The sequence below is a fragment of the Notothenia rossii genome (assembly GCF_949606895.1).
Source record: "Notothenia rossii genome assembly, chromosome: 3".
NCBI classification, from domain to species: Eukaryota; Metazoa; Chordata; class Actinopteri; order Perciformes; family Nototheniidae; genus Notothenia; species Notothenia rossii.
This window is the reverse complement of record NC_136901.1, coordinates 87639372-87654558: the sequence shown is the minus strand read 5'-3', so window position 1 is coordinate 87654558 and position 15187 is coordinate 87639372. Positions and strand designations below refer to the sequence as shown.

The following is a 15187-nucleotide window of genomic DNA, read 5'->3' as shown; positions in this document are numbered from 1 at the left end:
GGAATGCCTTTTTCCTGCAATGCCATAACAACATTACATTCACATGTTTAAACATTAAGCATTTTTGTGCCAGCCTGACCTCAGTGACCTGTATTCAAAAGCTTGTGAGCTGAAAACTCATCTCTTTCGACTCCACTTCGAGCGATAGAATTACTAACAAAGCACTTATATACTAATAAAGGATTGGCTTATCTAAAGCTAGTTGAGGAGCACTTGTAATGTTTTAGCTCTATGAAACCTGATGTACTTATATGATTCTGTTTCCTTCAAGTTTGTTTCTTGTTGGTCGAATGCACTTATTGTAAGTCTCTTTCGATAAAAGCTTCAGCTAAATGCAATGTAACACATATGTGATAACCTATCAGCTTGTTTAGTATGTGAATAGGGTATTGAATCAGATTATTCCAGAACCAACTATAACTACAAATTGGAGTGGAGGGCCGCACTAATGTATTCGGACATATTTAAACTTCCACGCAGTTTCCTAAAGACATCAAACGTCTTATTATATAATAATTGTGTTTCTCAGGAGCAGACCAGTGGCAATCACACACGTATTATTGTGTAAATAAAACGTCATAGCAGCAGCTAGTAGCAACTATTTGTATTATTTGATATTGTAATTTAAACAGTCTTCATTCACTCTACACTCCCATCATATGCCACATTCCACGAGTCTCTTTTAAGTTCAATTTCATCACAGTTACAGTATACCTCTGGTTAGCTTGTTTGTCTTCCACCTAATAATGTTTTCTCCTCGACTAGCCATTGTTATATCCCTTTTATAGCGTCTCTGTTTTGCACTCATTTCTCAGAGCCAGGTCACAGTCTGAACTCGGCTCTGAGCAGCACGGTGTCCCATAAAGAATTTAAACAGACACTGAGTAGTTTTGACTTTGGGGCTTTTGCTCTAGGCATGAAAACCCAGTAAAGATAACATCGCTGTTTTGCTCAGTTTTCGTACGTTTCTGTCTAAAACCTGGCAGCAGTGGTCTGACGGGAGAAAACAGAACATTAATTCCACTCTAAACAGTCCAGGAATGATATGAATACTAAACTCTGAACCAAACAGCCTGTCTGGCTCAGAGTCGTGCAAACGGCCACAGACTGTCACTTTAATCCAGTAGTATCTTAAAAAGCTCCTCTAAAGTTCATATTGTTTCACGATTAAACTTTAAAACATGCAGTCAGAGGAAGTGTTGCGATTAATTTAACAGCTGGAACAATGTAATGCAATGTCTAAACAAGATTAGACACTTTTTCTTTTCAAGCAGAAAACTATTTCTGTGTGTCACCTCACAGATCTTCTCCAGTGAGACTCAGATGAGGGTGTTACACTTCCCCTTGTACATGTGATGTTTTGGTGTTGTCGTTTTGTTTATTTCCGTTAACTGTCAAGTGGGAACTAAATATTTTTTGTTTTACGTTTTTGTGTTTCTCTTATTATCCTACAAAACTGTTATGTTTGGCTGTGAATAAGAAATATGAAGGACACACCATATATTTCTATTTTTTTTTTTTGAAAGGGGCAGGTAATATGAGATTATTTTCTTCTCCCTACTTCTTTTTGGTCAACGGTGTGTTCACAGAGACACTAAACAGATTTGTAAACAATTATTATACATTAAGTTGTGCATACCATGAACGTAACAAATGAAATAAACTCTTCATGCACTTGCAGCCTTCGTCTTTATAGCCTGAGACACATCTCTGCAGATCCCCTCACAGTCCGCCTCTTTCATATAAATGTCAAGGATTTGCAATTTGTCTGTGGTGACTCTGTTATTCAACTCATTAATTGGAGTTCAGCCTCTCTGCGCCCCCTTTTTAAACTGCGGTTTTCCAGTTTTGTAACTTCTGGGTTCAAGCGAGTATGTGAGCCCCTGAGCAAGAAACTTGTCTGTATAGATTTCTTAAGGAGAGAGACAGGGATTACTTTGAGGATATCAACAACAGATTTGTTCTGCTCAGGTAAACCATCCCTGGATTGATTGAGGTTATGAACATAATTAACCTTTCAAGCAAATATTAACCGTGGGATTTAAAAATAAATGTCAGCTGTCCAAAACAAAACAACTTGTCAAGGAATAGCTGTTGAAGCAATGTAACTTCATAACAACTTCTTGCACTCTATTAAGCCTCGACTTATCAAACATGTTTTTATTGAATCAGCTTTAATTTGCATTTAACTAAGAAGCTCTCGGTCTTTTAATACACGAAGGAGGACTGTTTGTGAGGGAACCTGACGTTCTGTAAAGTCAGACTCGCTGAATCTCAGTGATTGGTTTTAATGGTTCGGTCTATCTCCCACTCAGTTGGCTCAGCGCGGAGCAAACATGGCCGGAGGCATGCAACTCACGAGTATGCACAGAGAGAACGAAATGATGGGTACGAATCCATCCCTCATAAATCATTCAAAAGCGGTAGGATTTTCCTTACAACCCCTTCTCAATCCCTCTCTCAAAAATGTTATGTTTTTTTTTTTTTTGTGCCGATTTTAGGATTTTTAAGGTCAGGACAAGGTGCAAAATCCTAAACACAAATACAAAACATAGCTACGAAAATGGCGGACACAGCAGGGAGAAATTGCAAATATAGCAAGGCAAAACTGCTGCAACCACCAACCAACCTCATTCCAACTTTTACATTTAAAGAATAGGAAAAGCGTATGCCAGTTTTGTGTGGGAAGAAACGTATGCATGGTTTTAATGCAGGCACCATGTTTGTACATCAGGCCCATAGTCACAGATTTTGTCCTCACTGATTCCACAGCTATGCGTATAATGATTGCAATCAATGCGATCCAAGGAGGTGTGTTGAGTTTTGTTCATTGCATATAGTATGTTTATCACAAGGTCAATGTGGAGTTTGCACAGTTACTGCAGGAAAAGATACACAGATATGGGATTATACAGACCTGAAGACTACAACATGCATGGTGATAACGGTCAGTAATCTGTCTTTCAAAGTCCTGTCAAACTCGACGTTTTAAGAGAGCTGTAAAGTCCAATATGCATTCTCTCAAGAAACATGTCCACGTCACTTTAGTTTCCAAATCATTTGTAAATGCCACTTCCCAATATTGTGTTCCATTTGAGTATGGTTGAAATCGAATGAACTCTAGGTGTGACTGCATCCTGTGATGTTGACCTTCTGCTGCCTGCCCATTTTTCATTTCACTGTACAATGCATGTAGGCAGTACGTTTTTATCATCAAATATCAAGAGCACCGATACCTATTACCTCTGTAAAGGAGTTTTCTTTCGTTAGTTTGGTCTGCTTGTTAGTAGGATTACAAAGAATCTACAGGCCTGATTTTCATGACACTTGGTGGAGGGGTGTAGCATGAGCCAAGGAAGAAACCAGAACATTTTTGTAGCATTTCCCCATCAGGGGGAATTTACATTACGAGTCCCCTTCTTGTTTTATTAGATGCATAATTTTAATGAATTGTTGTGTGTCATTATCTGCACAATTTGATTCTTTCACACACATACTGTAATTCAATGTCATGGAGAAGTTGATTGATCTTCTCCTACTGCATAATGGAAAAGTGTCACTTTAAAAAGTCTAAATGAGTATCTACTTGATGAAGATCGTGAAAAAGTGGAGTCATTCCTTGTTTCTGAGAATCATAAGGATAATTTATTTTGTCTGGACAAATAGTACTTTACTAATATAGAAAGACAATCACCAGAGATCCTAAAGACGAGTGAACAAGGAGAGGCGTGTGGCGCAGTGGGTTGTGCGTTGGTGTTTGGATCGGGGGGCGGGGGGGGGTCACAGGTTCAAACCCCACTGCAGTCAGCATGTCGTTGTGTCCCTGAGACACTTCACCCCAAATTGCTCCTGTGGGGATTGCCCACAGTATTGAGTCGCTTTGGATAAAAGTAACATGTAATGAAACAAAAAGCCACAGCTGGAAAGAAGGGGAATTGTGACATATTTTTAAATCTGGCAACTGGACGTTTATCCCTCAATATGCTTGCCACAAAGTTAAAAAACAGTATCAAAAAGAAATGATGAGAAAGCTGTATCTGTGTTTGAAATGCTGCTCTTTCTATGTAATAAATCCCCCTAGCCAGTTTTCCATAAGATAGAGACCACCTCTCAGCCGTACGCCTTCTCACATCTTTTCCCTCTCCTCTGAAACAATGTGCCTTATCATCAACACAAAGGTCTCAAATAAATTCAAAAGAAGCCGGACCGAGCCGTGAACATCAATTAGTTTCACTTCGTAGAATTCCTGTTAGTGTATTGATTTGGAGCGAGCATACTGCGAGAACCCACAGACCGTGAAAGGAAATGAAGAAAAAATGTAATTAGTAAAAAATAAAATAGATTCCAGCCATAAATCGGGGAAAAAGGGAAACTTTGAATGATCGTCTCGCCGGGAGATGTGATCAACTATGGGAAATTCTGACAACAAGCTCTCCAGTTAATTAGCTTGGCAGTGGTTTGTGAAAAGCTGACATTTTGTGGTGTCTGCGAGCTGCAATCATAAGTGTATTGGGTTTCATGATTTGTAGAAAGGGATCTGAGCTGGGATCTGTTTAGTTCATTAGAGGAAACTTTACTTGAAATTCAACAACTTGTCATCTCCAAAATAAATGATTCAGGAACGCGGAGAGCAGCCGTGTTTTTGAAAGGGTTTCAAGACAGAAATCTCAACACTTCCATTGATCTTCTTAAAGCTATTCTGAATAATTTACACCTATCTTCTGGGTACATTCGTGAAACTCCTGTAGATCAAAAAACTTATGAAAATGTATCTATGAATAAGGCAGCTACAACAGAATGAAATGAAGCAAATACCGTAATTTTCGGATTATAAACCGCACCTGAATATAAGCCGCAGCAGTGGCATACCACTCTCGGTTCCACTTTTACTTTTGCGCGCTACCCGTCTCACTCTTTTCCGGCCTCCAGCTTTTCCTGCTTGAACCCGCCGCTTAAAGGTGGGGGTCCGCGGACCGGCCATAGAGCCCATAGAGTTAAAGGTGTTGGCCGTTAGCTGTAAAAATCCATAGATTAGCCGCACCGTTATATAAACCGCAGCGTCGAAAAATAGGGAAAAAGGCGCGGCTTATAGTCCGAAAATTACGGTATATCAATTCTTCTACTAAATATTTGGCTATTTTTATATAAAACTTTTAGAATCTATTCGATTTTTTACATGTAATTCCTTTCCCCTATTCTTTTTGCTGCAGCGGCCCCCTTGAGTAAAGTTCTGTCTCATATCTTGGGGTTAAAATAAACCAATATGTTAAACCAGCAAACTTCTCCATAACTCGGATTTGTCAAGTCACATTTATTTCCATCCCAGTAACTTGACATTTACATGTATTCAGAAAGTGACATCTTCATCGTCTGTGACAGAGTGAACTTCATCTCAGTATTAATGAATCCACTAAAAATAGCGCTGGATGTGACGACTCCCCGGAGAGGCTGCTCACAGAGGAAGAGGATGTTTGCTTGTGTGTCTCTAAGTGACTAATTGTGCGCTTGGTTTTGTGTTTCGAGAAAGATTGTGTTCACGTATTTGTGTCAGCAGTAAGTACCTGTGTGTGTTCACTACAATCAGTTAGCTTCTTAGCGCTGCAAACAAACACTGTTCAATAAAGCACCAAATACCAGTTATTTAATAAGAGCTATAACAACTACAACATTATAGAAAGGAAAATAGAGAAGTACAATCCTAGCAGTGTTTACATTGGTCTTTGGAGTTTCTATCTTCGAAATGTACATAAAGACATCTTTCTAGATAGATTTGACATTAGATGTATTTGTCTCTAGGCTGTAGCCGCTGAACTCCTGCTTCCCTTCAGAGAAATAACAAGAGGACAAGTAAGGAACATTTGTTTCTACTCGTTAATTGGGTCACTTTATTAATAATTCAGCAGAATAATGTGCTAATAACTCTTGTCACATTATTAAGAGAGGTCCTACTGTGTGTTTCCCCCTAAGCCCATACAGGTTATAAACTAAACTCACACACACTGACAGATTAAGGTTTTGGCTTCCTCGCACGTTATGTTTCCATCAGCACTGGCCCGAGGCAGAATACATGATTTGATCAACCCTCGGATTCTGCTCTGGAGGGCTTGTATTGCTATACAATTATAACACTCCCTATGCCACCTCTAAAAATACCAGGTAACAAACAATCTCTTAAAAAAAAAAGGGGCTTTTTAGATCCAAAATCAGCTGAGACGTGCTCAGGAAATTGAGTTTTCTAACATGTAAATTGCTTAATATAATACACAGCACTACACTGAACAAAGACTGAATGCCTACAGACACGTTGTCCCATTTCAAAGCATTTGTTAACCTGAGGAAAACAATTACTTCAAAGGCATTGTGTGGACATATTGTCTTATTTCGGAATACCCCGCACAGCCCCTTTGAAACTTTTGCGTCATGTTGCTCTCCTATTGCTTTATATGTAAAGTTATGTTTAAATATTGCATTCTTGTATTTATGTTTGTTTATGCAGTCCATTATGAAACAACTCTTCGGCATGCTTCCAGCGTTTTCTTCCTTTAGTTTTTACACAACGGCTGACTGTTGTTTCGCTTCCACATGAGGTAAAAGTATGACCTCTAAAATGCGAATATTCACCAAAATGTAAACTTAATACAATCCTTTTTTTGTATTTGCTTACATGATGTCTAAGATGAGTTCTTGTGTCTCTGTTGGCTTGAAGGTAAAGACTGACAGGAGTGAAAAAGAAGCCATAAAGGTGGTATTCATTACACTCACTGAGGACACCCCCTTGTAGATTTCTCAGTAATAAAATATCTTAATATTTCACCTTCAAACTGACTGAGGTTTAAAGTGCAGGCTGCAGGTTCACTGGCGCCTACATTATCATTAATTAGACTCCTTGTGATTAGCATGAATTACTAAGCTCATAATGTTAAGACCTTTTGTGTTAATAGTGTTGGACACCCTGCGACTGAAATAGCTTGCTGAAATGCATTCTGGGTAACTGCATGAGGCAGGGGTCTTCCACTTGGCCGGAACAGAGGGAAGGATCTTTCATTTCATCATTATAAATCAGGCGTGTGGACTCTGGTTAGTGGTTAGATGGTTAGAGACTGAAAAAGCGGCTGCTGTGGATTTAATAATGTACGGTATGACATTTTCATAGCTGGCAGGCTCGGTGCAACATGCCATTTACTACACAGTTCATGTATGTATGCATGAGCTGAGACACGATACGTTAAACACATGCTGAAGTATAACATGGCTCATCTGTGAAGGCTTTGCACAGTTGGAGTCTATGAAGAAACTGCATGGGCAATAACAATTTTAAGGTAAATGTATTTTGTGCCATACAACGTTTGATTTTGAGGTGCTTGTATTGAGGTGGTTGGCTGTTGTGTTCCATGTGAATCCATCCCCACCCAAAATGAAGTTTGACTCACATCTGTAACTTCAGTAAAGCCCCTGTCACACTGTCCCGAAATTGACACCAGATGGACACACGAATATGGAATTTTGAATTTCGCACGAAGATGGCCCCGAACTTGGTCAACAGCCAAGCAACAGCCGAAGCAAGTACGATGCCTACAGAAGGCCACGCGATGGCACCCGAACCACACACTCTGTCATGTTGTTTCCATAGCAATAACAACTTCCTGTCAACAGCGTAAACTCGCCTTCAAAATAAAAGCATCTAAATAAAACAGGAAGTTAACCTAAATTACATATAAGACACACAACTGCAATGAAATCAACAAAAGCAATGTAATATCCTTTTCAGTTTCACAGAACACAAATTGGGTTATTTACATAATATGTTTACATGATTTTGTTGTGCAATAAATGCAATCTCGATGTCATCGTACTATAATATGATGGCTACACGATGGCATTGTGAGGGCTTCACGAAGTCGTGTTGGCTTCCTAAGATAATCGAGCAGCTTCTTGTTACCTCCGTATTGTCTTCGTGAGGCGAAAAATGCCCGATGGCACCGATGATAACACGAAGTAAAGACGAAGATGACACGATTTGACAAGATGCCCTCACGCTGGCCTTACGAAGGGCAACATGGAGACACAAATTCAACACGAAAATGAACCTTCCCAAGATTTTTCAGCAATTTTTTGGCATGAAAAAGATTTTGCCACCGCTCACGAAGTTGCTGCCGGGGCAACGATGGCTTAAGATGCCCTCACGAATGGCCCGATGTTGTTACGATCAGAGCCGAATTTGAACATTTCCTTTATCGTGTGTCCATCTGGTGTCAATTTCGGGACAGTCTGAGGCGGGCTTTAGAAAAAAAAATACTTGTTTTAAGCCAAACAATGATTTTATACAGAACCTAACCAGGTCGTTTTGTTGAGTTAACGTCAACCACATGTTTTAGTCTGGGAACATAATCTGGGACAAAATATATCTGGATGCAATGAAACTGCAGTTTAGTTTTATTGAAATGAAACTGCAGTTTTACGGGAATGTAGTTTTGCAGGTGAGAGGGTTGTAGATTATATAAAGTTATACTTGGATTTCATTGCAAACAAGCATTGTTCAACCCTATGGACATCCATTTTCTCCAAAGACAATACATATATCAAGGTTACTTTTAATCAAATGTATATAAATGTGTGTTATTGATGCACAAGACATGTAGAATTCCCCATTTAATGGAAAAGGGCAGCCATGAAACAAACAACTGCAACAAGCCGGTCGAAAGATATGCTGTCAGACCGTGTGGAATAAAACCTTTGAGCTACTTAAGAGGAGTCCACATTCATTAATATGGATGCTGATGTTCACTTATATGCCCAATGTTTTGGGAAAGTTGGGTTATTTAGGTTCACTACTGCTGGATTCACCAGACCAAACATAACCATGACAAGCCTGCATCCATTACTGCTGCATCATTGCTGATATCATTATAACAATTCCAATTCACCTCACTCTAAACTTGTGTCTAAATGGCAGTTCGTGGGTGGCATGTCATCTGTGATGCTACCACACGTCACTTTGAGTTTCCTACTGATAACATGTTTCTAAACTGTATGTTCAAACTGTTTTGTTTCACATTTGTTTGGCATACAGCTTTGATGTTATAAATGGCATAGTAATTAAAGGATTAACCGTTATCCTAGGGCATATGATACCAAATTATCTCCTGAACTTCACATCTGTTGTGTGTTTGAAAACAGGCCATCACGTTTAACAGCCATAGCAGTTGTGCAGGACTGTGTGTATTTTCAGCATGACTTGCATCCGTGTGAATCAAATCCCTACAGCTACCGCTCTGACCCAGTGAACATTACTCATTCACGTTTTAAATTACGACTTTTTCACACTTCCTCCGGGGTTTGACCCTACCACCATCGGAGTAAAGGGTCATGCAAGAGTGTTTTTCTCTTATCATCTCATGCCCTGATTCTGTCATAAAACCCATATCAAATATTATATAAGCCTTATATAAGTATTTGGAAAACAGTTGAGGAAGTACTATTGCAGACAGTACTTCCTCAACTGTTTTCCAAATACTCAGAGATACCCACAACATATTTAGTGTTTCGTTATTATTAGAAATGGGTCTGGTTTAGATGCAACTCTGTTACTTGGATGTATTCAAAAATGTATTCACTGCAATCATGTAACACAAAAAAGGCTATGTTTCATCATCTAATCAATCAATCAAATGTTATTTATGAAGCCCAATATCACAAATTACACTATCAAATTCATAAAGCATGACTACAGAGTGTCCAAAATGCACCTAAAGAGATTTGTTCTGGGGTTTGTTTGATATCAAATAGATTGGCAGAGTGTGTACTGGGTAGCTCACTTACATTCTACTTTTGTTCACTTGCGTAATTGTTCATAAATGAATATCCTGTCCTTCATAAGATCTATACTTATTGTTGACAGCTGCACTGAACAGTATGAACTACACCTTTATCACAGTGTCCAGGTCTGGTAAACATCCTTGTGTTTTCAGCACTTTTACTCTCCTATCTCCTTCATTGTCCTCACCTTTGTGTGGGTGTCTTTAACTCCTCCTAATCTGATTTTAACAGTTCTTGAAAAATCAATATCACCCCCGCCACTCCTCGGTCTGGCCCTGCAGCTTGGTGCTCATCCCTCTCCTCCGCCTGTAATTGCTTCATTAGAGCCTCTGCAGCCCCTCTGCCTGGTAGCTGGGGAGATTTAATAAGAGCTCTGAGGATGCTCTCAGACTCTCGCGTCTCGGCTTCTAGGATATTGCCCTGGAATTTCTAATAGCCCGGCTACGTTCCAAGGAAGACAAAAAGTCAAAGAACATCAAACTAAGTACACTCCTGGATCCCTGCAGTCCTCACGCAGCGCTCCCCGACCTTTTGTTCTGCGGACCCCCGTGGGTAATGCCTCTTCTAACGCCGAGACAATGAAACAGATTCTTTTCTGAGAGATGAGTTTCACTGACAGCCAGATTATATAATAGGCTTGTATAGAAAAAGTTAAAAAAACATTTCCAGCAGTTCAAGCTGGTGTATCATGACGTACTTTAGAAGTTTCCACCCCTTCATTAAACAATGATAGGAATGTTCCCATATGAACACTGAAACAGGTTTCGCTTGCTGTTATCATTTCTTGAGTTTAGATTAGATTAGATTAAGAAATCCCCGTGTAATGCACTCCTAAGGAGTTATTTTTAGGTCATCATTTGTCTGAGATCTTTGAAAGTATTGTTTTTGTTTTGCTTAAAAAATACTTCAGTGAAGGCATACTTACAATAAGAGGGACTTTTCTAGTGCAAAAAAAGACTTACACTTTAAAATATACACATTATTTTAGACAGAAATGTGGATTAAAAAATACTTATTTCTGGCTCATCTGAACATTATCTGTTTTAATGTACAGTTTTGTACTTGCTAATGAAGTTCAAGCTCAAACATTTTCAGCCCACTCCCTTACACATTTCCCTTATCGTGTGCCACTGGAGCTGGTATATCATTACTTACTTTAGTTTCCACCCCTTCATTAACAATATAGGAATGTTCCCATATGAGCACTGAAACAGTATTTGCTCTTATCATTTCTTGAGTAATGTGTCTGAGTGATACTAATGAAGTAAAGAAAGGATTGTTTTTCTCTTGCTTCAAAAATACTGTAGAGAAAGCATACTTACAATAAGAAGTACAGGTGGATTAAGAAATACTCATGATCTGTTGCGGCTTTTTAACGTTCGGTTTTGGTCGGCAGAGAACTTTGATTTAATTAAACGACTCTGGAGAAAAGTTTGACAAGATTTGGCAATCATTTCGATACAGCGTTAATGTTTTTTTAAAAGCAGCTGACCTGTTTTAAGTAAGAACAAAAGAGCTATTATAAGAGCGTCCATCCAGAATATAGTTTGAGGTACTACTTATTAAATCCCTAAATTAAAGAAATTCACCACATTTACTACAGTTTGACATTTTGGCAATGTGTGCAATAATCGCTGTGCTAGATTCACTGCATGTCCCTCTGGATAAAGTATCAGCCAATTGCTTAAAATGTGCATATTTAATGACAGCTGTAGCAGTAATATAACAAACCCTTACGGCAGAAGCAGTAGGTCCTTCAATTACCATGCAAGAAAGCAAAAGGAGAATATTAAGGTGTAGACGGGACAGCCAATCGAAACATATAATACTTTGTTATATACAATAACTGTGATTAACTTCTGTATCGTGGGGAAGGGTTTTGTTTCTCATTCATTCAACATGAACCCTCTGCAGATTAGAGTGACCAGTGCCGAATGAACACAGGCATGAAGGGTGCTGCCACAGAGTATCTACAGTAGGACTTTACTATATATAGCAAACCGCATGGGGGATGGGGAAAGCTGATGACCGTGTGTGTTTGTGTGTGAAACTCACTCACAACATGACCAGAGGTGAATGTGTGCACCGTGCGTTGCTGCCTGAATGTGTGCATTAACACCACACTATAAAAGATGGAAGTGTAGCTTGCTTTTAACTCAAGTGTATTTGTACAAACACGCAGAAAATATTACGACTACAATTCATCATGTTACTGTTTTATTAGCCTGCATTAACTTAAAGGTGACCTATCATGCAAAATGCACTTTTGTACGTCTTTTATTCATGAATATGTGTCCCCCCCGGTGTGTCAGGGAACTCACCAAGTGTCAGAAAACACAACCCTCTCTATTTTCCTCCATACCCAAATCTCTTAAAAAGGGGCTGCAACGGATCTGATACAGACTGATCCAGATTTGAACACTTCTATGACGTCACAGAAGTGGCGATACGGCCAACTCCACCAATCAGGAGGAGACAGCCACGGACATTGCCGTTTGAAAGCGCTGGAGACGCTGTAGTACATATGCCAGGCCTGTAGATGGTGCTGTTCTCACAGAATCAGCCCATGCAAAGGCAGTGTTAAATTGAGCGAAATGAGGAATGGCTAAAATGCATGATCTGTTTGGTATTTTGAAAAATAAAGAGTATAAATATGCCGTATATAGGTATGGTCCTACACTATATTATTCAAACATAGCATGATAGGTCCACTTTAAACCAGGTGTAGTGTTTTGTTTTCACTTTAACAGTTCCAGTTTAGTTCCCGGCGTAGGGGATATTAAAAAATTGCAAAACACAGGTGAAATCATCTCTTGGAAGATTCTTGTCACTTGTTTCAAGATTGAAATTTCACACCATATCGTTTGTTGAAAACCTCCATGTTTAACGCCTTAAATAGAAGCGTTACGGAGCCTTTTAGAAAAATAAAGTTCCTGTTGTACGACTCGGATGTAACTAATGCAGTTTGATATAAAAGCCTTAGGTCCTGCCTTCATGGAGTTTATAACAATGACTCCATCCCATTGCTATCAAAAGAATATAACACAATTCAGTCATCATAAAATGACTACTACAATTGATCATGTTACTGTTGTATTAGTAAGCTAGGTGTAGTGTTAGCTGCGTTGTTGAAGAAATGCCGTTCTTACCTGTGAAGAAACATTATAAAAGTTCACATGCACTTTTGAAATGCTGATAGAAGATATTTGCAGTGAGCAGTGAGATTGTGGGGGATGGGGAAAGCTGATGACCGTGTGTGTTTGTGTGTGAAAACAAATGTGTGCATTAACACCACACTATAAAAGATGGAAGTGTAGCTTGCTTTTAACTCCAGTTCATTTGTACATATATGTGTCGTACTCACGTGATGACCAGTGAGGTGGAGAAGAGCAGAGTTCCCAGCAGGCCTCGTCGACAGTCTGCGTTTTTCCTCTGCCGTTGGTGCATCTCGCCGCCGCAGTTATCGCAGCAGCGGCACATGCAGAAGAAGATGCCGATTATCGGAACCAGAACGGCGAACAGCAGGCCGAGCGCCGCACAGACCACGAAGCCGATCTCATAGTAGATGGCCTGGGGTCAGCAGGAGAGGAATGAGATGAAGAATAAAGGAGAATTTATTAAAGGGTATACAGTATAGGAGAAAGGTGGTGGACATGGACATTCAATTAAAGGAAGAGGGGGATCAGAGGCGGGAAGGTAAAAAGGGAGATGAAATAACAAGAGTGTAAAATGGGATGTGGATTGTTGAGGAAAACTGAATTTGAACAGATGAGGTGGGATAGAAGAAAGGATAGATTAATAATAAAGGGAGATAAAGGGAGGACACACACAAGGAGGCAGAGGATATTTAGAAATCTAAAAATATCTGGTCAGGTCATCCCACTGCTGAAACTTCTCTCTGTACTCCTTTGTCCAAAAGGGATTTGTGGGTAAACAATAAACACATAACGTAACACTACTCATTGCTAGAAAATCATTTTTGAATAGTGATCAAATACTACAAGCCAATTCAAACATTATGAAACAAGACTCTTCCTTGAAATGATGGTATGGCAATGCTTTCCTCACACACCAAGCTGCCAGCTGATTAAGAGCTATAGTAAGCTAAAAGGGTTTTTACATACATTTCTAATAATAAGCTGCAATAAGCGCTGAGAGGATAGCCACACATGAAGGGTGATGGGGAAAAAACTCAAAGGATCCATTCATGTCGAGGTTTTTTCAACTCTAATGAAAGGGGAAAGGCAGCATTTCTGATGAAAAACCTGCTTCAGTAGAAATACACTTCAAGGCAGCTACTGTTCTGCTCTACTGAAGTACTTTCATCTTAAAATGACATAACTGCCCATTTGGTATAGCACCTGTTAGACTGCAGTTCATCTGTTTTTTAATAATTCATTTGAGGAAGTCGTGGAAAAAAGGGCCACATTTTCACTTTACCAGCTCTAGTTTATTTCCAATAGAGGATATTAAGAAATTGCAAAACACAGGTGAAATCATCTCTGACGATTTCAGTCACTTGTTTCAAGATAAAAATGTCGTACCATATCGTTTGTTAAAAAACACTTTATTTAACGCCTTCAATCGAAGCATTACGGAGCCTTTTATACATTCCTGTTGTACACTCAGATGTAACTAATGCAGTTTGATATAAAAGCCTTAGGCCCTGCCTTCATGGAGGTTATAACAATGACTCCATTCCATTGATATCAAACCCTTCTGTATAACACAATACACTTCATCATTAATGACTACTAAAATGTATGATGTTACTTTTTAATTAGCCTCATTAGCTTTAGCCAGGTGTAGTGTTTTGTTGTCGTTGAAGAAATGCAGTTCTTACCTGTAAAACAATGTTATACAAGTTCACATGCACTTTTGAAATGCTGATATACGATATTTGTAGTGAGTAGTGAGATTGTTACGAATAAGGGAGCAGTTTTTTGGGTTCAACGGTAAGTAGAAGTTTAGTAAGATCAGGTACGTTTCGGGGATTCAAATGCATGGACTGAGCCTGGTAACAAAGAAGTAAGCTTACGGCCCGTCTACACTACAGGCATGAAAAAATCTTGAAGCTGGGCGTGTCTGAAGCTTGGCGATTTTTTGCGAGCAACCAATCACATGAATCTCCCGCCCCCGACATACAAAGCAATAGCAATGTTAAAACGAAGTAAACTGGATATAAACTCTCCAAACAGGCGAAAAACCTACCAGTTTCACCCACTGTCTCTGCCACCGCCCTCCATGCCTGGTTCCTCCGGTTTGTATACCGGTAAATAGTTCTGGTCGTAAAGAACCGGGTGATTTGCTACCGTAATATCTCGTTTGGAATATGAGGAAATGAACTGCGGTCTGGCTCTCCCAGCTTGCA

The 15187-nt window shown here is 39.4% G+C and overlaps 1 protein-coding gene across 1 annotated transcript in view; it reads right to left on the bottom strand.

Moving 5' to 3' along the window:
- Positions 1-15187, bottom strand: part of prom1a (prominin 1a) — a gene marked incomplete at its 5' end in the record, with an annotated part of 74548 nt that overhangs the window by 34277 nt on the left and 25084 nt on the right. The window contains one exon of the mRNA XM_079671341.1: positions 13181-13386. Coding sequence (XP_079527467.1) covers positions 13181-13386 — 206 coding nt within the window. The remainder of the gene's footprint in view (positions 1-13180; positions 13387-15187) is intronic.